The sequence below is a fragment of the Achroia grisella genome, unplaced genomic scaffold (genome assembly GCF_030625045.1).
Source record: "Achroia grisella isolate CSIRO2021 unplaced genomic scaffold, CSIRO_AGI_Agris_v1 utg558, whole genome shotgun sequence".
Classification (NCBI taxonomy): Eukaryota; Metazoa; Arthropoda; class Insecta; order Lepidoptera; family Pyralidae; genus Achroia; species Achroia grisella.
In genome coordinates, this window is record NW_026712938.1 from 2,963,896 (window position 1) to 2,990,090 (window position 26,195).

A 26,195-nucleotide genomic window follows, 5' to 3' on the forward strand; every position below is an offset into this window, starting at 1 on the left:
GATATTCATGTTAGGTAATTTAACCAACCGTACTCTAAATATATTGTATACTAGCTACTAAATATATTATACTATATATTCCACGCGACTTCGTACGCGTGCAATTTTAACTTTATCTTTATAAAATAAAAGAATTGTTCTATAATAAAGGTAGCCTAAGTTACTCCTTATTACCTCAGCTACCTGCCAATAAAAGTCCCGTCAAAATCGGTCCAGCCATTTCAGAAATTAGCCAATGGTAATAATAAAAAATGACATTTTGGTATTTATTTATTTATAAATATTCATATACTTGTAGGAAAACGGTTATTTACAAACAGACACTCTAATTTCATTTTATGTATATAGATAAATAAACTTGAATGAGAAACATAATTAACTAAATATTCCTGCCAATCGTTGACCACAAGTATGCATTAAATACCATAAATCAGATATCCACGTCAGCAGTCATGCCTCGTCACTCCTGAAGAATAAAGTATTATCCCCATAGTTACCCTGGTACACTGCCATAATTATCTCATTTTTAAACTAGCAAAAGAAAAATGTTTCCAATATTTATTTGTTCAGTATCAGTCTAACAAATTCTGTTCAAATAATTATATTTTGATAAGATTTCACTACCTACAAATCTAATCACATTCTCACGTTTTAAGTACAGTATTGTATTTTGTATTGAGTGAAGTCCACTTTGTTAACAATATTCGAATAAATATCAGTCACGCAACTAATACAAGTATTTGAGAATGACAACGCACTATTTTATGCTTGTACGTATTTACATACAAAGCCTATGAAAAAATACTAATAACTTTTCTAATTACTTACGCAGTTAGTAACAAGTAGTATAGTATATGTACTGCCGATACAAGTATTTTAACGTTGAAAGCCCGTGACACTACCATACGCTTAAAATCATAATATTGGATGTCGCGTGAGAAAATATTACGCAAGATCAACCTAATGTTTGTATTTTATTGTTGTTTTGTCTAACTATAAGTAATTACGAACTAGTGTCTCTTTGTGGTAATGGAGTTATATATACGGTATCATTCCTTTCAATCTCTAGGATCGGTGTCTAGGAGGCTAAAGAACCCTGTTATAGGAAATGGAATTAGTAACAGTCAAAGAAAGACTATGATGTTATTTTTAAGGCACTGTACAATAATACATTTATTGAAAAAAAAAATACAATTAAATAAATGCATTAAATAAAAAAAATACCTTCCCTATATTATATATACCCATATGCCAAAAATATATCTGATTTGAAAAGAAAAATACACTTTATAGATTACATCTTGGCTCTTGAATATATAGTCACTTGCCCAAGCTTTTTTTAAGATTTTCGGCTAGTTTATCCATGAATTCAAAGGTTTCATAATAGTCTGACCTCTTTACATCATTCATGCCCTTGATGCAAATAGCAAGATCTTTTGTCATTACACCAGATTCAATAGTGTTAATGCAAACACTCTCAAGAGTTTCAGCGAATTTCTTTAGCTCATTATTGTTGTCTAGTTTAGCACGATGCAAGAGACCTCTGGTCCAAGCAAAGATAGAAGCAATAGGGTTGGTGGATGTTTCCTTTCCTTGCTGATAGAATCTATAATGTCTGGTCACAGTGCCATGAGCGGCTTCAGCCTCAACAGTCTTTCCATCCGGGCAAATAAGAACAGATGTCATAAGACCTAAAGATCCATAACCTTGAGCTACCGAATCCGACTGAACGTCACCATCATAGTTTTTGCAGGCCCATACAAAACCACCTTCAGATTTCATTGCATAGGCAACCATATCATCAATCAATCTGTGTTCATACCAAATCCCTGCGGCTTCAAATTGCGCCTTATATTGATTATCATATATTTCTTGGAAAATGTCCTTGAAACGACCATCATACTTCTTAAGAATAGTATTCTTTGTGCTCAGATAAAGTGGATACTTCCTGTCTAGGGCATATTTGAATGAAGAATGGGCAAAGTCGACAATTGAAGCATCTGTGTTAAACATACCAAGAGCTACACCGGCGCCCTTGAAATCATTGACAACTTGTCTGATTGGCTGTCCAGATGGCGGTGTCCAAATCAATTCAAGTTGACCCTCACCAGGTACAACAAAGTCTGTTGCTTTGTACTGATCAGCATGAGCATGACGACCGATGATTATAGGTTTTTCCCAACCAGTTACAAGTCGAGGAATATTTTTGCAGATAATAGCTTCCCTAAATACGGTACCACCAAGAATATTACGGATGGTTCCGTTAGGGCTCTTCCACATCTTCTTTAATTTAAATTCTTCTACTCTTTTTTCGTCAGGTGTAATAGTGGCGCATTTAATACCAACATTGTATTTTTTTATCGCATTAGCACAATCAATGGTAACTTGATCATCTGTCTGATCACGGTATTCCATACCCAAGTCATATGTGTGCAATTCTATATCTAAGAATGGTAAAATAAGCTTATCTTTAATCAGATCCCAGATAATTCTTGTCATTTCATCTCCAAGGATGTCAACGACTGGTCCGGCCTTTATCTTTGACATGGTAGCTCTGTAAACAAAGAACATGACATATTAAACTATTATTAATAGAAAGTAATACAGAAGACATTATTCATTCACACATTCTATTTTCTGACATTCTATTGATATGTAGGTATGTCTTAATTTTAATACCTGGCAGAATATATTTTTAGGTAAAACTGGCATTGGGACACATTCAAAATATTATTTATGTACATAAATAATTATATTTAATTTATATAAATGTACCAAGTAAATATTTATTATTTTCGACAAAAACCACTTATCTTTTGTGTGCGAGTGTGTATGTGAACGGATGCGGAAGGCAACACCGCACATAGTGGAAGGCAATACTATATTATATTTGGAAATAGAAAAACTTCACGAAATTGCTTAATACATACATATTTATTACTTGCAAAATTAATAACAATATCAGATTTAACAAGCGGTTAGTTGTTTGCGGTGAACAGCTCCCGATAAAATTTTGGCAACAACGATAAATTGATAACCTAATTATAAAATTAGGTTATCAATGTTAACTAAAATTTCAGGACTTTTATATTCCGAGTGTGAACTATAACCTTAGAGAGATATTTTTCGAAAACATTTAAAATCTGATTATTTAATTTAATCGAATGACTAAAGTCCGTATTACGGACTTTAGTCGAGATACTTTCTGACAAATTTAAGATTCACGCATTTTTATCGTCAAAGGGATCGCTTCATGAAGTAATGTCAGTCAAAGCCACTAGTTATTGTCTTATCTGTGCTGTGCTGCCGTTATCTATTGAGTATCTACTGTTACTCAAAACAGAATACAATTGTAAAAAGTAGTCATTAATACAAAAATTATTAAAAAGAATCCAGAATGAGTGAAGATGTTTAATCGCTATCGTAAGTATCTACCTACATTCTTTTAGTATATCATATTGATAATAATGTAGTAACATTACAAAGTGGATATTGTAGGTTTGATCATTTGCTTAAGGAAGGATGAATATAGAATTATAAGAGATATTGGGTCTGAATGAGACATAAGTGGACTAAAAATAGACAACGTGCTACAGACGGGTCATTTTAAAAGTTACTGTGAAAGTTCGTATAAATATATAAACCGAAAGTACATAGTTATTAAACATAATAATAACCATAAGAAAACAACACAAAATAGTCTTTCGGATATTTTTTAATGTTTTTAATAAATAATGTAGTAGAAAATGAGTTTTTTTATTCATTTATTGTTAAATTATATCTAATTTACGAGGAGAAAAAAAAGCAAACATTTTTTTTTGTAAAATTATATTGTAAACGGCCTTTCACATTTTTTTAAAAAGGTTAAGACGATTATTTACATAATAAAAACAACATCATGTTTAGTCTTCCTACATAGTTTCTATGACAGAAGTTTGGGGTCGTCGTTCATTAATAAACAAACAAAATATTTATTAAAACTTGATAATTACAAAATATCGTCCATTTTTTCATTTTCAACTTAAATATCTAAAAAATTGATCATAATGAAACCCGAAATTTCAACAAAACTTTGCCATAATCATTTCTAATTTTCTCATAAATACAACGAAATTTTTGCATAAAAAAAACATAATAATAAAGTTAATATACTTGTAAATTAGAAATATAAAAAAAATATATAAGTTTCTAAGAAAAAAATAAACAATAATAATAATTTAAAGTTGTATAAATTCCGTTGCGCCAAAAGTAAATTCTCAGTGGCGCGCTAGCGCTCGTACCTATGCCATTTTTTACAACACCGCTAAGATAAGACATTCGTCAGTGAACATTAGTATAGAGCGACTAAACCATTTTGATAATTTAAGTAATATTTAATTAATTTTGCTAATATATTTATTTCTACGAATATTAATTTAAAGTTGTTGTTAAATATATATACACATATATATATATAATAATAATATTTATTTTAGCATGCCAAGACAAAAGTACAGTTATGCTACAAATAAAACCTACCTACCCTGCTGGACTATGAAAAGCACAAGAATGGTATTTCGTCACACTAATGGCAATTAATTGTTAAAATTAAAAAAGAGAACATTTTAGTATTTTAAAAAATAACGCTTATCTGAGAAAAAAAATGTAAGAAAATTAAACCAATTTTACTCTAAGTTTATTTTGTAGCTTTTTTCTAAATTAAAATAGGGTTATTGTTTATAAAAATACCATTATTATTTTTACGTACATTTGTCTTGTGTTATATAGTGTATATCATCTAGTATGCAATGTGGATTGTAAATAAATTACCAAATTATATATAAATTATATTCCTTAATGTTTAGAGATATTTTATCCAATTTTATTTTATTTTACACAATACAGATATTTCTAAATTGTAGCTATTCTGTTATTATACTCGTTGGACTTTCATTACTGTACAGTTATGTCAAATAATTATGCGTGTTTGGGTGAAAAGTTTTCGCGGCTTCGCCCGCGTGAATATGGGATATATAGGTTATCGCGCGTTTAAAAATCCGTGTACAGTATTGGGACGTTATATATAAACCTTCCTCTTGAATCTATCTATTCTGTCTATTAAATAACAACGAATCAAAATCTGCGTAGTTTTTTAAGATCAAAACATACATAGATCTATTACATGTGTAGATGATATTTTAACCGGAAATTGAAGCCGTTAAAATGGTATTGGCAGATCAGTTGGAATCATCGGTATTCTTGGTATATAAGCTTCAATTCTTTAGTAAGCAATATATCCAATGGGACGCCATTGCACATGTTCGGCGGGCTTAAATTTCATGACTGGATCATGCTTTTGAAAAATTCCTTCCTCAAGTTTGAGCATTTAGTGTGGGAAATCACTATCTGTGCTTCCATAAAAATGAGCTCTCAAATTTGTCAGTAGTTTTAAACTTTCAATTAAAGTCCATAAGGGAGACGATGTTAATGACACAGAGAGTCTTTCAGAAATCTCCAGCAAAAGTATAAAAGTAATCCCGCCAATGAGAGCAGAGGTGTTTCTAAGGTCTTTTAAGGTTCTGTCCAAAATCCCTATAGCTCATGGTGATTTCATTACATATAATCAATGAGGCGTCTTATAATAATTTATAAAAAGGTTTGACATTAACAATTAATTATTTATCAAGAATCAAGAATCGGCCAACCAAGAACGAGAAGCTGCAATATCAGCCAATATCATGCGGCGACGTCAATGATGCAGGAACAGCAATGATAGCAGTTGAAGCTTTTTTTACAACTTAGAAAGGAAAACAAGCTGACGGCTCTCCTGATGGAAAGGGGTAACCGTCGCCTATATACATGAGCAGTACCTGCCATGTTCATATCAGCACATTGTTTCCCTCATGCGTTACCATTCCTGAAAACTCGGGTGTTATTCCCCTGTATCTTGTAAATTCACTACCATATATATACACAGGTAGTCTATATAGATAGATATACATATACACAGATAGTATACCCTGAGAAAGGTCATAGACTACTTTATAGTGCGAAAAAAGTATTGTAAGGGATTAAAAGCGGAGATGAAAGGTTGTATAAAAGTATCGTCATTGTTTAATTGAAACAAAGAAACTTTTTTAGGTTATAATCTAAATATATTTCCTTTATTTGGTCAATTTCATTATACCACGCTGACGAAGTCGCGGACACACCTAATATACATATAAAGATGGGACCTTTAAATCAAAACAAAGCCTTGAAAACAGAACTATTATATATAAATAAAATAATTATATTGTATCTTATAATAAATTATATTGTATCTATTAATAAATAAACTGAATTAATATGTAAGAAGAATTAATTAGTAAATTTATGTTATAGTAAGTTCATCTTCCTGTCCTTCTCCCAATTATTTGTTACTCATATTACTTAAGGTTTTGGCTTTTAGTTGTACAATCGGCCAGCATCCTGACATCAACCCTCTAGGAATAATATAATAAAAAAATATGGTCATTATTAGCACTTTGATAATTAAGATAAATCACGTTATTTAAAAAAATCCAATAAGTAGTCTCAGTTAAGTAGAAACATATCACATTATTAATTAAAATATTACAAGGATCAAAATGGTTCATACTAAATCCACACCGATTGAGCTACACGGTTATTTGCGTCTGTGTGCGTGTATTACTGTATGTGTGCGTAAATCCATGCGTTTAAACCTAAAGTTGAGCGGCATCATTTTGTAATAGTCCTCTTAATGTTACTTACGCAACAACTTAATGTTTGCATTATTCCAATCGACCTACAAAAAAAACTTTATATCCTTTTGTTTTTCCGAATACCACAGTTAGAAGTAAAGTCCACAAGATAATAAAAAAGACAAACATACATAGGTGTATATAGTTGATGTAATATATTGACGGCATCGATAGTCTAGGGGTTTAACACACCGGTTTACTTCCGATAATAGCGGGTTCGATTCCTCGCGCGTTGCATTTGTATTCATGAATATGAATGTTTGTATAGGTCTGGGTGTTTTCTATGTATATTGTTTGTATTTGAAAAATAAAAAAAATATCTAAGTTTTTAATTAAAAACAATAATTTTAAGTTTTTAAATTAAAAAAATAAGTTTTTATATCAGTTGTATAGTACCCATAACGAACTTTCACATCGGCACATTTATTTTTGAGATAAAAGTTTGCCTATGTCCGTACTCCTGATACAATCTTCTTGTCACTTTTCATTAAAATCCCTTTAGCATTTTATTTGTCAATAGGCAACAAACTGTCAGACAGGATATTTCACAATTATAATATCAAGTATAATATTGGATTAGTATGTATAACTAGAAATACTAACAATGTTATCCCTTCGAAAAAGGATTAATAACTACATTTATGAGAGTGCACAGGCAAATAGTCACTAAACCAGGCCAAAATTATTCAATCATTACCTCATAAAACCAAAAAATCTGCAAAATGTTTAAGAAAAGTATTTTAAGCCTATTAGTTTTAAATCAGCTGTGGTTCCGTGGGTGAGTTGAAGACCTGCACCTTCATGTAAAAACTTGGAAAATTAATTTTCAGTAGACTATAGTACACCTCTTAAGCCTTTTACTATTTTGGCCCAATGGGAAATTGTTCCTAAATTAAGATTTCTGGCACATGGACAAAAATGTACAATACACAATTAAGAAAGATCTGTTGTAACTTAAACACTTAGTATGCTATTACATACTATTACAGGATAACCCAATGGGTATAGTATATTTGCTATATTTATGTGTACCTTTCCCAAGATTAATAAATTATATTTTTATAATGATTAAAGTATAGCAATCAATGGAATTTATTTCCTTATCGTGAAATGGATGGCACATTTTTTTTATTGCAGAACAAATATAACTTTTCATTCAAATTACATGGTAACACCAAATTTAAATTTATATTAAACAAACATAACAATATTGTTTATAAGAAATAAAATTATAAAATTTACTATTCTGTACAAAAGAGTATGTATTATATGTAAATGTATTGGTGAAAGTGGAACTGTACAATCAGACAAATAAATGTTTCATATTTGTTGTATATTATGTTACACATATCATTGTACATTTTATGATTAATAAAACCAATTACATTAATTTTAAAATGCTTACCCTCAACATAGTTATAAAATTGGTACTTTCTTTGACTCTTTATAATATTAATTGAAATATATTTTATTTTAAATTATATTGTTTCGACTATTCAAATTCAAAATCAATTCTATCTCTGTTCAAGTAGGTATTCATATATTGAAATTAGGCAATTATGGAGTGGTCTAGAATATATTATTACTTATAATATATTTGAATAAAATATAATTGCAATGAAGAATATGGCTACTACCATAGCATAATAATTATTAAGTGATATTAAAATCTTATGTACCGGCCTAAGTTACTAAGAAATATTAACAAGATTCTATAATCCTTGAATACTTGTTTACTTAAGAATGTTCAAAGTTCAACATTGTAAATTCAAACATGACGCCATTAAATAAGCAAATATAAAAAAGTATTAATATTGTTACAAATTAAATCTGGATATAGATAAATATATAAGGAGGTATATTAATACTTACCCCGATATCAAAATTGTTGTAAAAAAAAATGCAAACGATAGAAACTCGTCTAACCAGTATTACAACGGCAATATAACTGAGTGAATGAGATTAAGGAAACCTGCCTGACAGCCGCAAAGGGAAGGTTGAAGTGGTGATAGTGTGATTGTAAGATAGTTGGAATACGTATACCTACTTACAATAATGAATGTGATACTATCAAGTTGCGATTAGTGTGAAATATTGGGATAGTTACCTTTTTAAATCCGAAGAGACGACGAACTGAGAGACGAACAATAAACTAATTAATAATACTAAATGTGTAAGGAAAAGAAAGGGATTGGAAAATAATTTTAACGAACGTAATATGTATATTAAAGAGTAGTTAGGTGAGGGAGGAGTGAGGGGCAAATCCAGTGTTGCCAACAAACAGAGACTGAAATTAGCAGCATATTATATAAATAATATTATTAGTAATTAAAATAATCGGTAAACTATAGCTCCAAAAACTTTCTTAAAAAAAGCAACTGTCGTGAAGCCATTAAATATAAGAAGATTTTAGTTACATTTTATCTATCGAATAATAAAGGGTAATTCTAGTTTTAATTAATAATTCAACACTATATTCGTATAAACAGCTACCAACAATAACACCAACTTAAGTAAAAAACAAAGTTTCCTCAAGTTTCTCATGTTACTGTACAGTTAAGCAATATTCATTTTAAAAAGATGAGTTTCTGTATCTTTATTATACTTCAAGCCTTTCTCTGAGTATTCAAAAGAATAGCTGAATTTGTCCACTTTGTTATTTTAAAGATATATAAACAGTCTATATTTAAAGTGTACCTAATCATTTTTGTATTTCAAGCTCACTATATCGCCGGAAAATAAATTGCTTTAAAAAAGTGTCTCAATGAATTTACTAGCTTTACTGGTAAAATTAGAAGCACAGCAACATTGTAACATATATGTTTATCTATAGACTGAAATGTACAGCACTAAAAAAAGATAATTTTTTTGATTGTTGCTTTTTGACATTGACGTCTCATGTCAGTGTTACCTAGTGATGATAACAATAGACACACAATGACAAACAATCTTGCAATAATCTCATTAAATAACCAAAATCATATAAGAGTACCTTTATAGAAACGAAACACTAACAGCACAGCCCTAACTATTGTTTTATCAATAATTTCTACTAAGGAACTTTTTGGTCTTCAGTGGTACTGATAAGATAATATTACAGTGTACGAGGTATGACGACATATTTATTATATAGGAGTAAATTATTGACTACGGCGGAAATTATATATTATTTTCTTTCAAGTTTTGTTTGCACCTTTTCTATTACTGTGTAGAGCTTAATAAATAACAACTCTAATTGTAAGCTGTCATGAAAATATTACTGTGATTGACTGACAGATTCAGAGACAAATTGAATTATATATAGGCTAGCTTATATATAGGTATATTATGTTATCTGTGATATAGGTATACAATTTTTAACTACTCTCTACGAGGCTAAAAAATTTAAAGTTAGCTAAGTTGGCTATTAAGTTTAGATTAAAGTATCATCGATATTGAAAAGAGTCAACATCAAATATAATCAATATATTGAATTGTTTCTTTAAATCGATAACTCGATTGGAATATATCGATATTTCATTGACAAGCCATCCGCAGCTCTAGGAACATACATAAAATTAAAAAAAAGACAGTTACCGAAATTGAAATATTGATTATAGTTTATGTTGTATTATGAATCAATAGTAGTTGTTGTTTTATCTGTTTGCTCCTAAATTATTAATAAAATCATTAATTGGATTCTTATTATGAAGCTTGTTATAATACTGTGATAACGATTTCTTTAGTCGAAATGGTGATTCAAAAGAACTGGAATAATATTGAAGCGTCCCATCAGACTTCTGCTACGGCGAATTCTTCAAGTAGCTCATGGAACTTCCCGGCACCCGCAAAAACAACAATTACAGTACGAGTCAACGATACCAACAATATGCAGGTGCCATACCATATAACAATCACATTCCCATAGCCGCTCATCTCCTCTTCAATTTTTTTTTTTTTATGGATGATAATGGGATGGTGTTCCAGCCTGCGCTAACGGTTTACGCTGGCGGGGCACCAATGGAGGATGATAAGATGAGCATGAGGTCAAGTCAGTTAGCCCATCGTGACAAATTCACCAGGAATTTATCACGATAGTTTCCAGGGGGAACCGCGTGGAGGTCAACCTGATATGGTACATTGTTAGTAATGGAGTCATGAGTCCACATTACTAACAATCCCCCTCCCCCCTCTCCTCTTCAATTGTTAAAGCTTGATTGCTGTGAGGTCAATTTTAGGGCTCATGCTATACTATATTTAATAGTTTCGATGTACATAAACATGGAACAACGTAAGCCACATAAAATCTGCGCATTAGACCAAATATTTTAAGCTTGATTGCTGTGAGGTCAATTTTAGGGCTCATGCTATACTATATTTAATAGTTTCGATGTACATAAACATGGAACAACGTAAGCCACATAAAATCTGCGCATTAGACCAAATATTTACCAGAACTATCTAGACAATAGTTGCAATTTTATTTTGTGCCAACAGTGTGGGAATAGTGATTGCTGCGCCTCCATTATGAGTTGTTTAAATACCTATTACACAGAAACAACAGACTTGCATGTATAGTGTTCCAAAGTTCAAACCTGAAATTGAACTTGAAGTATCTTTAAGTACCAATGGCAGTTACAGTAATCTCCGGCTGGATTTCACCAAAGAAACTGATCGTGTTTAGTTCCAACTGAACGTCATTAAAATGTTTAAACATATTCAAACCTTCATTTTGCATTTCACCACTACAAAATTCGCTTAACACATTTATAAATTTTGAATGTCTGATATCGTACAGTTAACTCTTTAGACATATTTACAGCAGCTGCCAAAATTGTATTGTTAATAAAATTTTTGACAATATAATTTCGGGAATAAAAATAAAATTGCCAGTAGTGTAGAAAAAAATCCTCAATAAAATAATATTTTACTAGTTTATAGGTAAAGGTTGTTGTTTTTTATTTTGTAGTTTCTTAAATTTATTTCTTTATTAAATTAAGAATTAAAAAATTTATCCTAATTATCACATGATTGATTTATATATATTTCCTAGAATTATATATAACTCAATCATTATTTTATTTAAATTACTCACTGTATCAAATATTATTTTATGAGTGTGTAACACTGAAGGAATGAAAATCTGTTACTTTGAATGTGTTTATATTACGATTGGTGAAATCCGACCTTAGGTCGTGTTATTATAATCCAGTCTCACACACATGTGATATGTAAAAACTAGTAGAGGAGTTATAGAGCACGCAGATGTAGCATTGGCCTTGACTCTACACTATGTGATATGCTAAATTAGATATAACACTATTGATGTCTTCTTCATATATTTTATTAGGTACATAGGGTTGTAGAAAAATTGTATTGTGGTAAAAAAATATAGTATAAATTAATGTAATTTATTATTATTTTAAAATAGTTAAAAATCTAAATATTTTAAACTATTTTGCTGTTGAATTAACCATTCAATTTGATTGTTAATGAGTTTGATTTTTATAGTATAAATATTATTTTCCAGAAACAACCTATCACCCGCCAAATTGCTATAAATACATTAGCGGCCATGCACAGAAGGTTCAGTTTGCCTGGACCAGTTCAACCACATTCAAGACCCATTGCTGAGTTTCGAGCAAGTGCAAACAAATCTTTAGACATGCTGCGCCAGACTATACAATCAGCTGTTACACGGGAGATTGATCAAGTTATTAAAAAGTATTTGGAAGTAAGTTATTTCATATTACAATTTTGAATTCAAACCAGAATAAAAGTACTCCTTGTATTTATGAGATTAGTACTCAAATATGCCTGAAATTTATTCAAATTTGTTTGGATACAATTACATAATGATAAAATAAAAAAAAAATCTAATTTAAATATATATTTTGCTTATAATAATTCTGATTTCTTTGAAAATTATGTACTAATTACTAATTTCTGTAAAAATCTAATTTGCAGAAGTTTTTTGTTCCTGCTGTTAATAACATAAGGCTGAATTTGGGGGATGAGTCAGTAAGTGAAGATCAGGTAAGTTTATTATTCTAATATTATTATTTAAAAATGTATGAATAATCTATTGTACAATAATTATTCCTAAAAATATAGATTTTACTGTAGCTATTATACTATAGCTAAAAAAATTCTAATGAATTCAATAACTTATGCCTGTGTGTTAGCTAATACTCATCAGAATATTAAATGAAACAGGTAATAGAATTTATTGTAAATGATTTTAAATTATACGAAAATCTATTCTGTCTTTAGTATTACAAATTTAAAACTATCTCTATTCCGTCATAGTGTCTTAATGGCTTCACCAATTATAATAAAATTTGGCATAAACCGACACAAAATGTGATACTTAGAATGAAATATATCTGGTTAATCTCCATCTATATTGACACTTTGTGATTTATTCCTTCAATTGATATGCCATATATTACAGGTTCGAGCAGTATGCCGTGCCATGTTAGATGCTACTCGCCTTCTGTACACTACTCCCCCTAGACCTGCACCATCACCATATGAGACAAGTGACTCAGAGTCTAGTAACAGCACTGACTCCAAGTTTACAAAGCATATTCATGTAAGTTGAGTAGTGATAAAAGTTATGCATTGCAATTATGATCAGAGCATGTTATAGTAGATAGAAGACTGAATTTAACTGTAATATTAGACCTCCTAGACTACAGACAACCTAGACCTTTTTCTCATTCATTACTGTAGCTGGGCTAGTGTTACTAGCTGTAATCTGATTCGAAGTATATGTATATGGAAGTGAAAACTCTGGTACAGAGGCACAACGACATAGTTAATATGTATTGTTAAATCATTTGTGACTATGATTACAGGCATTGCAGTCTTTTACAATTCAATATGATATTGTTCTGGTTTGTCTGGTGTAAGGTAGCTGTAATTCAATAGTTGCATCAGTTAAGGTGACGAAAAATAGTTTTCAACACTTAATGGTTATTTACAATAACATATAATTATAATGATATTAAAATAGTATCTTACTTTTAGTTGCAGAGTCCATCACAAAATAAACGCAAAGAAACGGAAAATGACATTGATTTATGTATAAAACGCAAGAAGGTAAAACAAGAAGAAAACATAGATAGTGCATCTTCATCACCTTTACCGTCGCCTGCCATCAGAGATCCTGAGAAGTGGAACCCGACAAGGCTAACTCAAGATACATTGTTTATTATGGGGTCTCACGCACACAAAGTAATTCATTATTAATTTGTTTCTACTGACAAATAAAACCAAAAATAGCATTTATTACTTAACAGTCAATCAATCAATTTATTGTAATACAAATAATATGTTGTTGTACAAAAATAACCATAATTTCAACTTCTAATAGACATGTTATTATTTAAGTTACTCTCAGTAGTTGATAGTTATACCTCATAATTTTATCATCAACTACCAGAGAATTTTTTCCTGAAGACCTATATAGACATTTTATGATGTATTCTGGTTCCAAGCAGCTTGCTTATTTTCTTCATTCTGGGTATGAGGGGAGTAAAATTACAGTAAAATTACACATGCTCAAAATATTTATCTCTGATATTATATGAGATGTTGTTTGACTTCATTGGTACTCTTTTGGGAAAAGAAATATGTTCTTGAATTCTACATAATCTTGAGGTTTATAAACAGCACTAATTTTATACTGTGTTCTAGGTTTTAGGGTTAGGTAACTCCCGCGGTCGTTTATACACAAGACATGCTGGTCTACTCAGATATCCTGCAGACAGTGCTGACAAAGAATGGATAGCAAGTCACAACTTGGTGAATGCTGTTGGTGGAAAAACTTACATAATGGTATGTTTATCAATCATTGATATATTGTTATACATAAAAATTTGAGGATTTGTAGGAAGGAATAGTTACAAAGTTTAATATAAAATAATAGTGATGATCCTTTTTTATTTAATAAGTAGTAATAAAATGAAAGTAATATAAAATAATATAACAAACTCAAACTATGATTATTCTAGGTTTTAGAAGACATAGAGGAGCTTGCAAACAGTGATGCATACAGACACAATTCATTACCAATGCTTGGAGAGCTAACAGGCTTTAAAGTGCCACCATTCATGTTGCGAAAAATAAAAAGTTATGTTCTGAAAAGAGCTTTAAGTGGCGATGAAAGTCCTCAACCATCTACCAGTGTTATCCATGATGACAAATTAACTTTAACTGAAGATATAAAGCTAGAACCTCTTGATGACAATTATGATACTAATTTCAATGCAAGTCAGTATATAAATGGTGATAACACACAAGATTTTGCAGAGATCAAAGAGCATGCAGATTTTGCTGATATTAAAGTTGAAGATATTGATGATATAAAAATGGATGGTATAAAAGTCGAAGATTTGGATGAAATAAAAGTTGAAGGAATCAAAGTAGAAGATTTGGATGTGAGTGATATCAAAGTTGAAAATATTGATGACATAAATGTTGAAGCTATCAAAGTTGAAGACATAAAGTTAGAGAATGATGATGCATTTTCTTTATGTAAACAGACTGAAGATGAACAGAGTAACTTGGTTGATGGGTTGCTTGATGCGGACATCGAGTTTTTAAGCAGAAACTTGGGCAACATAGAGAGTGATGCAGATGCTAGGAAGACTATTGAAAAGTTAACTGGGGCAAATCCTGATACTATAACATTAGTTGGTGATGAATTTGACTTGGGGACAACATTGAACACTAATAATGTGAGTTAATAAGTCACACACTCATGTTTTGGAACAATTCGGATTAGTAATTATATAGATTTGTGGATTATATGTTGATCTCTATCTTATTAATATTATAAAGTTTGTGACTATGGATGGATGTCTGTTACTTTTTCATGCAAAACTACTGAACGGATTTTGATGAAACTTTACAGTAATATAGCTTATAATAACATATAGGCTATAAATTTCACGCGAGCGAAACCGCGGGCCGCGAACCGGGATACAGCTAGTTCATGTATATGTGTACATTTAAAAAATGTAATCTTTTATAAGGATATTACTATATGTTTAAAAAATATATAACTAATATATATATATATATATAAAATATAACATAAAAAAATATTTCAAATCATAATAATTTATCTAGAATATAGTACAAGTTCTGTTATAGTAATGGCAATGGATACCGCTGTATGAAATGTCCAAGCTTATTTATTATTTATTTTAACGAGTTCTATTTATAATATTCTAGTTCTCAAGCAACCAAACGACTAAGTGCATAACTGTGGCGTCCACTACAAGCGGAATGATACATAGTGTGCCAGTTGCTCATATAGCAGCACCGCCACGTCTCACAGGCAGCACCCTGCACTACTACACCAGCCACACGGGCCACGGCAATCACCCGGGTCACGTGACCCATGCTAGCCCAACCGCCCCATCGTCAGCAACACGAACCGTGCATCATTTACCGCAAGCCACTGTGACTATACAAAGCATTCCGGGTTCCACTTCGCAGATGATTCGCGGGTTAGTTTTTAGATATTTTTTGTAAAATTATGTGTATTGTACATTTATGATAAAATACATCATATACGTAGATTTAACATCATCATCTGCTTCCTTATCCCGTTTATTTGGGGTCGGCGTAATATGTTTTTCTCTTCCATTCATCTCTGTTCGCAGTCATCCCGTTATTTACTCCCTTTCTCACCATATCATCTTTTACACAGTCCATCCATCTCTTTTTCGGTCTTCCTCTACCCTTATAACCATCCACATTCATATGTAACACCGTCCTTAGGATATGATCTTCATTCCTACGCATTATATGCCCATACCATGATAGACGATTACTCTTTAACCCTTCGACATCGGTGCCACTTTCATACTTCCTCTGATGTATTCATTCTTTATTTTGTCTATCCTCGTCACACCACACATCCATCTCTACATTCGCATTTCAGTTGCATGCAGTTGTCTCTCATCCGTCGCCTTTATGGGCCAGCTCTCTGATCCATACAATATATACGTAGATTTAACATAACAATATTTTATTGAGCGCATTCTCTGCGTGTAAGCATTATTTTTTTATAAACGAGACCTACATACTGTTCTATAAACAATATCTGAGAACAAGATTTGATGTCCTTTTATGTAATTTACCTTGTCTATAGAGCTACTCTAAAAGGTAATTAGATTCCCTTTCCCACTAGAAAGGGAACTTTACCGTGATAATTAGGGACAATCTTAAGAAAGTTAAAAAATGTCAAAGACTATTATATTAATATATGTGCCCCTTGAAAACAAAAAAACTCTAAATATTCTTAATTTTGTTTTACAAGTAACGATATTGAAAAAATACTGTGCCTACAAAATTTCTAAGACTAAATAATTTTACCCTATGATTCGTCTACTCAATTGTTAATTTATTTTTTATTGAACTAAAAATATGTTACCTTTATTTTACAGAATACCAATTAACACAAAAACTGGTACATTCAGCACAGTGATGTCCCAAGGGACAGCGAGTACGATAATTGGCTTCGGAACCAGAGCGTCCAACGCGACGATTCTCGGCACACCACAGTATGTTAATGTCTCTTCTAAATCTTTTCCCACTGGTAACATACTGCATAATGCTATTGTTTCCCGAAATATTCTTAACCGTACGAACTTGGCAGCAGTTACTTCTGGAGTGTCATTCAATGTAGCTGCAGTCAGACCCATCTCTCAAACAAGTACTCCAAAGATCAGTACAGTTGTAACAGCCAGTTCAAATGACTTTGATAATATATCTACAACAAAGGATATGATTGATAATGCTTGCAATTCGTCTGTGATGTTGAAAAAAGTCCTGACACTTGGTAGTGCAGGTGCAGCTAAATCTTTCATGATGCATAACACACAAAAGGTATTGTCGACTGGATTTGCAAATGGCGTTACACCGCCACCCAACGTAACTATAGTCAGTTCGGGTACTGGCGGAGGTTTGCATAGCAATGCCAATGTTGGTCATTCGACATCCAACATAATGAGCCCAACATCAGGTACATTAAGTGCTACACACGCGACTTTATCTGCGTTACTGGCGTCAAGTGATGGAAGCGTTCAGCCGAGCAATAATTAAATCATATACAAAATCTTCATCTTCATAATATTTTGGCAAAATGAATGTTGATCTCATAATTAGATAATTTTAAGACTACCCACATTCACTAAACTCATAAACCTAGTATATATATCATAATTTGAATTTGATGTCATAGACTTAGAGTGTGCCAAAGTTTAATTCTAAAATAATAAGACTTGATGTTATAGTTGAACTAAATGATGTACCTGCAAATGTAATCTTTTATATATATTTTATTCATAGAAAGAACTATACTGCGTCCAGTTACTGATAACACTTAATTATATATAATAGTAAAAGGATCTATTATGGTACTTAGTATTTTTTGTACATAGTGTGCAAATATTTACTAATATTAATAATTCTGTGTCATTGTGTTAAAAAGAAGTTTTCTTTAATATAATGATGTACTGCTTAATATTCGAGGTAGTTGTGTAAAACGGTTTTTAATAAGGACTAGAACATTTATTTAACATTAATAATAAAAAGTGGTTGTGCATGATTTTACAATATTATAATAAGTAGTGACAGATGGGTAGTGTTGCCACCTGAGTGATTTAATTTGGCACTCACTCATTAAAAAAGTTAACACATTGTCAGTATTGAAGAAGTAGTTGTTACTGAATTCCAATCTGCGCTAGTAAATACAAAAGTTTACACTTTATCTATGAGTGCGAGGTACTTAAACGTATGTTTATTGTGATAATGCGTTTTTGTTGAAATGGAGGTACTAAAAAAGATTTATTCATATTTACTATCATAGGTAAGATATAGTTTGTAAAGTTTGACCCACAATGAGAACTCTTCATAATGATAGACAGCCTACTAGTAATAGTATATAGTTACTTAATTTATTTTCACAATTAAATTCAATTGTGAATAATAAAATGATTATATTTCCATTTTATGATACATACGAACAATATTTTTCCATTATATTTACCAGCTTGAACATATAATATTATAATAAGACTATTATAAAATTAAAAGTGCCAAATATAAACTAAGATATTACACTGGTATATCCTAATTCCATAATTATAACTTACATGGCTGTGGTTATTACTTGCTAAATAGTACAATATTGGATCTCGTCCTATTGTTATTAATGAGTTTGTTCACTTAGAGTAGGAAAAGCAGTCATTGTTTTTATGTTAAGTTTGCATTTTCATAATGATAGTTGCAATAGAATAAGATATCTTTCTTTTATGAGACCTTGTAGCAGGCAATTTCGTAGTGTGAATCGTGAGACATATAATATATTTAATAACTACTTATTCCTGTTATAAGCAGATCTATATTTTTATGGATATGAACAAAGGGAAATAATTAAATGACATAATCCCTATTTGTGTTTAAGGATAATATGCATTAATTGCGTTAAATAGTTTTCATTAAAAAAAAGTTAACGTTATTCACGTTGTTGTAACTTAGTAACACATAAGTCCACCACTGTATTTGCTTCAGTTTTTTATTATCTTACTAATCTAAGATATAAATATATTTAATGTAATACAATAAATTGTTACAGTCAAATGTAAAATATTTAACAAAAATACAAAATAAGATTTGTTAGATCTGCATAAGGTTTTAGGTAGGTACATATTGTGTTTGTTGTATTATATATGTTTATGTACTCGTAAATTATTAATATTCTCATTTATCCAAAGACCACATGTAAGATAGAATAATATCGATTATGAAAATGGGAATAATGACCGGTCCTTAATTATTGAACTATGCTATTACCAATTCTCAATTGATTAAAATGGATGGGCTTGCGATTTTCTATGAACTGGTTCGCAAAAGAAATTGTTAAATGGTCCGTACATAACTACGCAATTGTAGAGTTTAGTTCGTTAATGGATGTTAGTAATATCGCTACATAATTAAGGATATGAACATTCCAATTTCTTATAAATGCATACGGTACAATCAGTTAAAAATTTTTGTGGTATATAATATATGTTTTGATTTTATTGTATGCTCTATTTTTTGACAGAATTTCTATTAAACGGTGTTCAAAATTTCGAATACGGATGTGATTTTAGTGATTTTGAGCTGTGTGTAGTTTCTAGAGTATTAAAGAACTATTACTACTAAGTATTAGTAATTTGTAGTAGATATATCACTTGCCGATTTTTGTAGTGTCAATTTCGCTATATGTGTGTATATTTATTGTTGCCTGTATGCAAGTATTAAGTAGTTTGGAATGGAATGTATGTGTTCAATAAAACTCAAATTACAACTTTTATATATAATGCTTAGCAACAAAATGTTTTTTAGCTAAATATGGTTTTTATTGTTCATTTAGAACAAGTAGGTTTTAAGCGCTTTTATTTATTTACTGTTAATTAAAAATTTTATTTAATGTATGCTGTTATCAAAAAGTCTCTAAAATGATTATTTTTATATATAATTTTAGTTTACCAGATAATTTGATTTATTTTGAGATTTTAATAGTCTTGAATGCTTATTATATAGTGTTGCGATTTCTGGATGCAATATTTTGTAATAAATTATGTATGCGTGAAATTATATTCCTGTAATATTGTGTAAGAAGTCGTAATTTAGTCGGGTTTAAATATTCGGTCTATCTGCAATCGCTTGCTTTCAGTGCAATTAGTGGCTTTATTAGCTTGCAATATGTAATATGCAATATATTTAAAAAAACGTATAAGTATTTGCTTGTTAGTTACACTATAATATGCTTAGCTGTAATGTATCTTCTGCGTAAGAGAAATAAAAAAAAAATGGTTGTTTGCGCTGACTGCTTCTAAATATGTTTTATAAACATCGCGTTTTAGTTTTATGTTATACGATTTTAGCCAAATAGCAACGTAATAGCAATGTTATTATGGACGTTGAACACAGTAATTATTCGAAATGGTCACAACTGTTAGACTTATTTTTGTAAACGACTGATATTTTTTATGTTACCTATTATATATATTTAAACTTCTGGGTAAACGACTTACTTTAATTATATTATTAAATAGAAATTTAAGTTATATTTGTCGGCTGTACTTTCATTTATATTTCCTTTTTTGATTTGACAATAGTGTTTATGAGGACATTAGGCGGTGGAGTAATATTAATTTATTGTGACTCTTATTAGTTATTCATACAAATAACTTGTACAAGTTGGTATATTAAGGTTTAAAATTGTTTTTATGTTAATTTGGATTTTTGTTAATAAGAAATATGCGATATAAGTATGGTATTTACAGATTTTTTGTTATATTATATTTGATTAAATTTGGTATCCTTGAGTTATGAATATTTTGTAGTTGTTCAGTAAACATTATGAATAGTTATCTATCTATATGCCAAATTTCTTACCGGCTATGCAGATAAAATGGAGCAAACAGTAGTATATCGTTTTATATCTGTCGGTTCCTACTTTATTAATTTAGATCCTTATTCTGCACTGGAATAATATTTAGTTGTAGCACAAATTTTTTCAACATTAATGTCATGCGTCATATATTTTGTTTTAATATAAATCTTACACAATCACGGTACAAAAAAATACACGCATATTACGTGCAGAGCATGCATGAGAAATCTATTTTTATTAATGGATGCCTCTCCATTTCATAACTCACAGGAAACGCAGTACTTACCTACTAAGTGTTATTAGTAGAACTATCTCAAAATATCATACTCTAAATTTACAATTTGTTCTCGTATATTTACTTCATTACCCTAATCTCTAGTTTATTTAATTCTATTTTTATTGATGAGTTTCTTGAAAGTATCTGATTTACGCAAATTACTACTAAAGCTTCTGACATGAAAGTTTTCACAGATAATAATCCTTCTCTTAGTTTTCTGGAAGACACATCTGTATCGAAGTAGCAAACTATGATATGTATAACGTATTCAGATTGACAATAACGTGTTTGAATCTATTTTTAGTTCGTTTTCCTCTAACTGATATAGTTATTTTTAATAGTATACCTACAATATTATGGCATCTTTCTACTTATTGCATCATATTGATTTGCTCTTTAAAAAGAGGCCGCCGGCCGTTACTAGTAACCCATATCGAGCAAAACTATTTTAACGACGCTTAAAATAGTTCAGCTTGATAGCATTCGATTGAATAGGTCACCTCGATCTGTAAAAAATGAATTGAATTATGAATATTTAATATTCGAAACTAGTCAACTCAACAAATATAGTCTATATTTGTCAGAATATGACCATCGAACTAGATAGCTATCTTAATGCGATTATGAACGAATTGATAGTGGGTTCATCAATTTTTGTCCGAATTTTGGCACGAAAGTTTTACCACACCGAGGTTTTTATTACCTTTTTAAATGAATACGTCATTTCTATGATAGGATCATTTCCATATACTTTATTACACAACTACATCGCTGGAAAAGCCCCGTCGTTGGGGTACGCCGCTAATAAACCGAGATGCTGCTTATCTCCTCACTAATGCGCTATGAAAGTCTTGCATAATGTCCTATCATTGTCAAATGTGTTTAGAGATGATATTTACATATCTCGGTGAATGACATGATATTCTTTTTCCGTAATATTTTAGTTGTTGCCAACACCCATTCACTGGTACTACCTACTAGTAGTTTTGTTACTTGACTTGTCATTGTGGTATTTTTTTATGATCTCTTCTATTTTCCTTTACGCCCGGCTTCTTAGGATATAAACAGATAGTCGGGAAGAACATCATTTGCTTAGTATTAATATTTATATTCATACCATTTTACAGGTCAATGTAATTTGGTACACTGTTCGTATTTTCTTTGATATTAATTGCACTAAGCTATTGTGCCAGTTGTTGGAGATTTAGAGTAATAATTTTTAGCATTGTCATGTGGGAGTGATGTAGGTATATGCTGGCAGATCATTAGTCCGAATAAGTTTATGATATATGGTATAAATACCATATATCATATATATATATAGATATCAGAAACCATCATGTTTTATTATTATATATATAATAATATGCAACCTCTATGTATCGATATATTATGTTATCAACAAGACTATATACTCGTTTGTAAATTGTATAGGTTGTACATTTACGTGAAATATTTTTAAGTTAATTATTATTATTAATTATCATATTATAACGACCTATAACGATTTTGAGTATTGTATATTATTATATATATAATATATGGACTTTTTTTAAATGTATTTTATTGTTTAAATACTATGGCTGTGTATTCAAAGGGTTGTTTTAATTATTACGTATTAATATTATATTCCTATTATTAAAATTAGGCACTGAAATATATAACGTAACAATGTTTTATGTATCAATACTACTTTCTATGTTGTTATCCTGAGGAAACAACAAAATTTTAAAATATGGTAACTAAGAATTGTATTCAGTTACTATGTGTAGTGAAGTTCTAGAATAGAGAATGTTGTAATGTCGTAATATTGTAAATGTGATTATTCATTTTAAATAGTCTTGTCTTGTCTAATGTCTTTAATGGTTTCAATGTGTTTTGTGTAATTATTTATCTCCAATATGGCGACAACATGACGATGAATGTCATTGAAATTAGCTGGTCCACTAACTAAAAAATTATGGGTTATTTTGTTTTTGGTCATATGTCAATCATAGGTAGTCAGGTCATAAGTCAATGTCATAGTAGTGCCCGGCCTTATTTCGCCGCTATTCCTTTGTCCTAGTCAAACAGGGATCTATATAACGACGGCTTCAGACGAGGTCCGAACCCCTAGAGGTACCCTTAGACTGGAGTCAAATCCGTCAGACAGGAGTTAGTATTCAGTCGCACTATTCAGTCAGTCATTTTGCGGGTGCCTTCTGCCCTCACCTCTCCTGCAGTAAAACAGGCCAACTACGACCAACTGAATAGTCCGAAAAAAAATCATTTCGTACTGTAAAGGTAGTGAAAATTATTAGTGAAGAATGAAAGAAAAGCTTATGTCGCAACTTTATTCGTACCGGTTTTATTAAGCATCACATTAGAAGTAACTTATATACAATATATTGAACGCAAATAAGTTACAAAATATGTGTGTGTAAGGTTTATAGCTTAGTGCTGTTTGTGAATGTCTTGTATAAATGTGATACTATTAAAGAGAAATATAAAGTTAAATTGACAATAGTAACAGCTTTTAAGTTTTGCCTACTGAAGTAAACTGGTTTTTAGTACCAGGGAAATGTGAAAATATGTATATATACCATACCGACTAGGACGCTGTATGTAGAGTACGCGTCTCCTCACAATAATAATTTTATACAATGTGTAAAGCGTTTATACAAATTTTATACATGTATAATACTATCTATTGTTTCAACCAAGATACGCAAAAACATCGCATAATATCATCATTGCCTTCCATTAATCCCATTATTTGGAGTCGTATCATACCGATACCGTCTTCCATTGATCCCTATCAATAGTCATTTCTGAGCTTATTTGCCTTATGCGCCAATCATCCTTCACAGAGTCCATCCATGTTTTTTTACGATCGACCTCTCCCTTTACATCTATAACATTCCATTAGTACTACTTACAGATTTTAATTTTGGTACTTTAGTAAATTTTGAAAATATCTTTTATTCCATATAGTTTAAGACTGTGATATGTAGATATTTTAGTTGAAACCGGTCCTTCTGATAGCTCGATGCAATGGTATATTTATTTAAAGGCGCTTTCTATAAGACAACATCGCGACCTCTTGGTTCCGTTATTTTGAATTATCAGTTTTATATGACATTATTTCAACACATCCAATATAAATACAAGCGATAAAACAGCTGTAAACTGAGACATATAAAATATTTTACGGTTATTTTATCGGTTGTGTATATTCATCCCAATCTAGTTTATCGGATACTGATAAAAATGTACAATTGTAGTAGTTCAGATTCCTTCCGTGAAATTCCCAAGGTATATGCGATCTGTCTTTGTATGACAGAATTGATAAAGTGTTAGAGAGATTTTTAACGTTATTCGTTACACTGTTGTTGCGTATGTCAGTTCACTATCTGATAAATGATAATTTTATAAGGAATATTCAACTAAAGGTTTACTGATAAAATGGTGACAATACCATTTTTTCAGTAAATCTTAGGTAATTTTTCAATTGTTGAACATAATATTATGATCAGCATCATTTTCAAAGTTGCATGTTACACTGAGATCTTTATATATATTTTTTTTGCAAATGGTAAATGTGGTTGTAATCTAGTGTTGTGAAAGTAATCTATATCTCATCGCGAGCTTCATACCAAAATTATGTAATAAATGATGTGATCACTAATAATTTTGTATGTTTTATTTATTAATAAAATTTTTGTTTATTTCAAATTGATATAATGAATGTAAATTAATCCATGAATATTTTCAACAAGTTTTGAACAGTCAGTTCGTTTTTCGGTCCATGTTTTTAAGGATATTGAGTTTGAATACGTACGTACACAACTAAATGTAATCTGTTTTATATGACTAACAAATAATTATAATTTGAATATGTTACTTTTGATATCGTCACCAATTTTGTACAAAATTTGATAATTATTTTTGAAATGATGTTTTCGCATGTTGATTCAATATTAATTTGTTGAGGTAGGTTTATGTGATTTGTACTACTACTCAAATTGGGCTACTGTAGACAGTTGTGGCTAATCATAAGATCCATATCGTATTTGTGGATAAGAATAAGCTTACCACAGCAAGACATATAGTTTATGTATTTGTCTGAAATACAAGTCAATAAATCGTTTAGTTACGCTAAATTAATACCAAGGCCGTTCGCTACGGACACCATAGACTCTCGTAAGGAATATTATTGACTACCTGTAACATGTGAGGTATGCACATTATCAATTTGTAAATAGAACCGGTAAAATCAGGGCTAATTGAATCCGCGTTACGTTATTTTTAAAATAAGAATTCGCTTGATATTTTGGTGACGTCACAGGACAAAATTTCTAATTCAAGTCAGCAAAAGTATAATCAGACAGTAAGGTTGTATAGATTTATTATATTATGATTATACTGTGTCCATTAATTTTTATTTTATTATCTTATAGAATGAGTGATAAGTAAGACTACTTTCTGTTTCTTTTCCTCTGCATTTATTATTTTCAAATTATAATTTCTATTGCTCATTATGTTCCTAGCCTATCTATACTGTACCTATTTGCTTCGACTGCCTTACTGACTTCTTCAATACACAAGATCAACATTAATATTTAAAAATTGTTGTATTACCGCAGTAATATAATTGCAGAATTTTTATTCGTCAATTTTCGTCAAATATATTTAGAAACTTTCCGATGTAGAACATTATTAAGGATAGTAAACCTAAGATAATACCTAAACA

General features: G+C 30.5%; 2 protein-coding genes across 3 annotated transcripts in view; one reads left to right on the plus strand and one right to left on the minus strand.

Annotated features, from left to right (window-relative positions):
• Nucleotides 1-287: 287 nt before the first annotated feature.
• LOC131848492 (isocitrate dehydrogenase [NADP] cytoplasmic) overlaps nt 288-26,195 on the minus strand; it is a 40,205-nt gene continuing 14,297 nt past the window's right edge. Inside the window, exons 1-2 of one of the 2 annotated variants that reach the window (XM_059198374.1) lie at nt 8,616-8,722; nt 288-2,554 (exon numbers count right to left, since the gene is read on the minus strand). In XM_059198374.1, the coding sequence (XP_059054357.1) occupies nt 1,321-2,547 (1,227 nt within the window). In that variant the 5' untranslated portion in view covers nt 2,548-2,554; nt 8,616-8,722 and the 3' untranslated portion in view covers nt 288-1,320. Of the gene's footprint in view, nt 2,555-8,615; nt 8,723-8,850; nt 8,965-26,195 lie in introns of those variants that run through there. The other variant, XM_059198375.1, reaches the window with a different exon arrangement.
• On the plus strand, nt 10,389-18,663 carry LOC131848491 (uncharacterized). The gene is made up of 9 exons (XM_059198373.1): nt 10,389-10,617; nt 12,253-12,456; nt 12,690-12,758; nt 13,177-13,317; nt 13,755-13,961; nt 14,424-14,564; nt 14,741-15,466; nt 15,966-16,243; nt 17,186-18,663. The coding sequence occupies exons 1-9, from the start codon at nt 10,474-10,476 to the stop codon at nt 17,841-17,843; spliced, it is 2,568 nt and encodes an 855-aa protein (XP_059054356.1). The 5' UTR covers nt 10,389-10,473; the 3' UTR covers nt 17,844-18,663.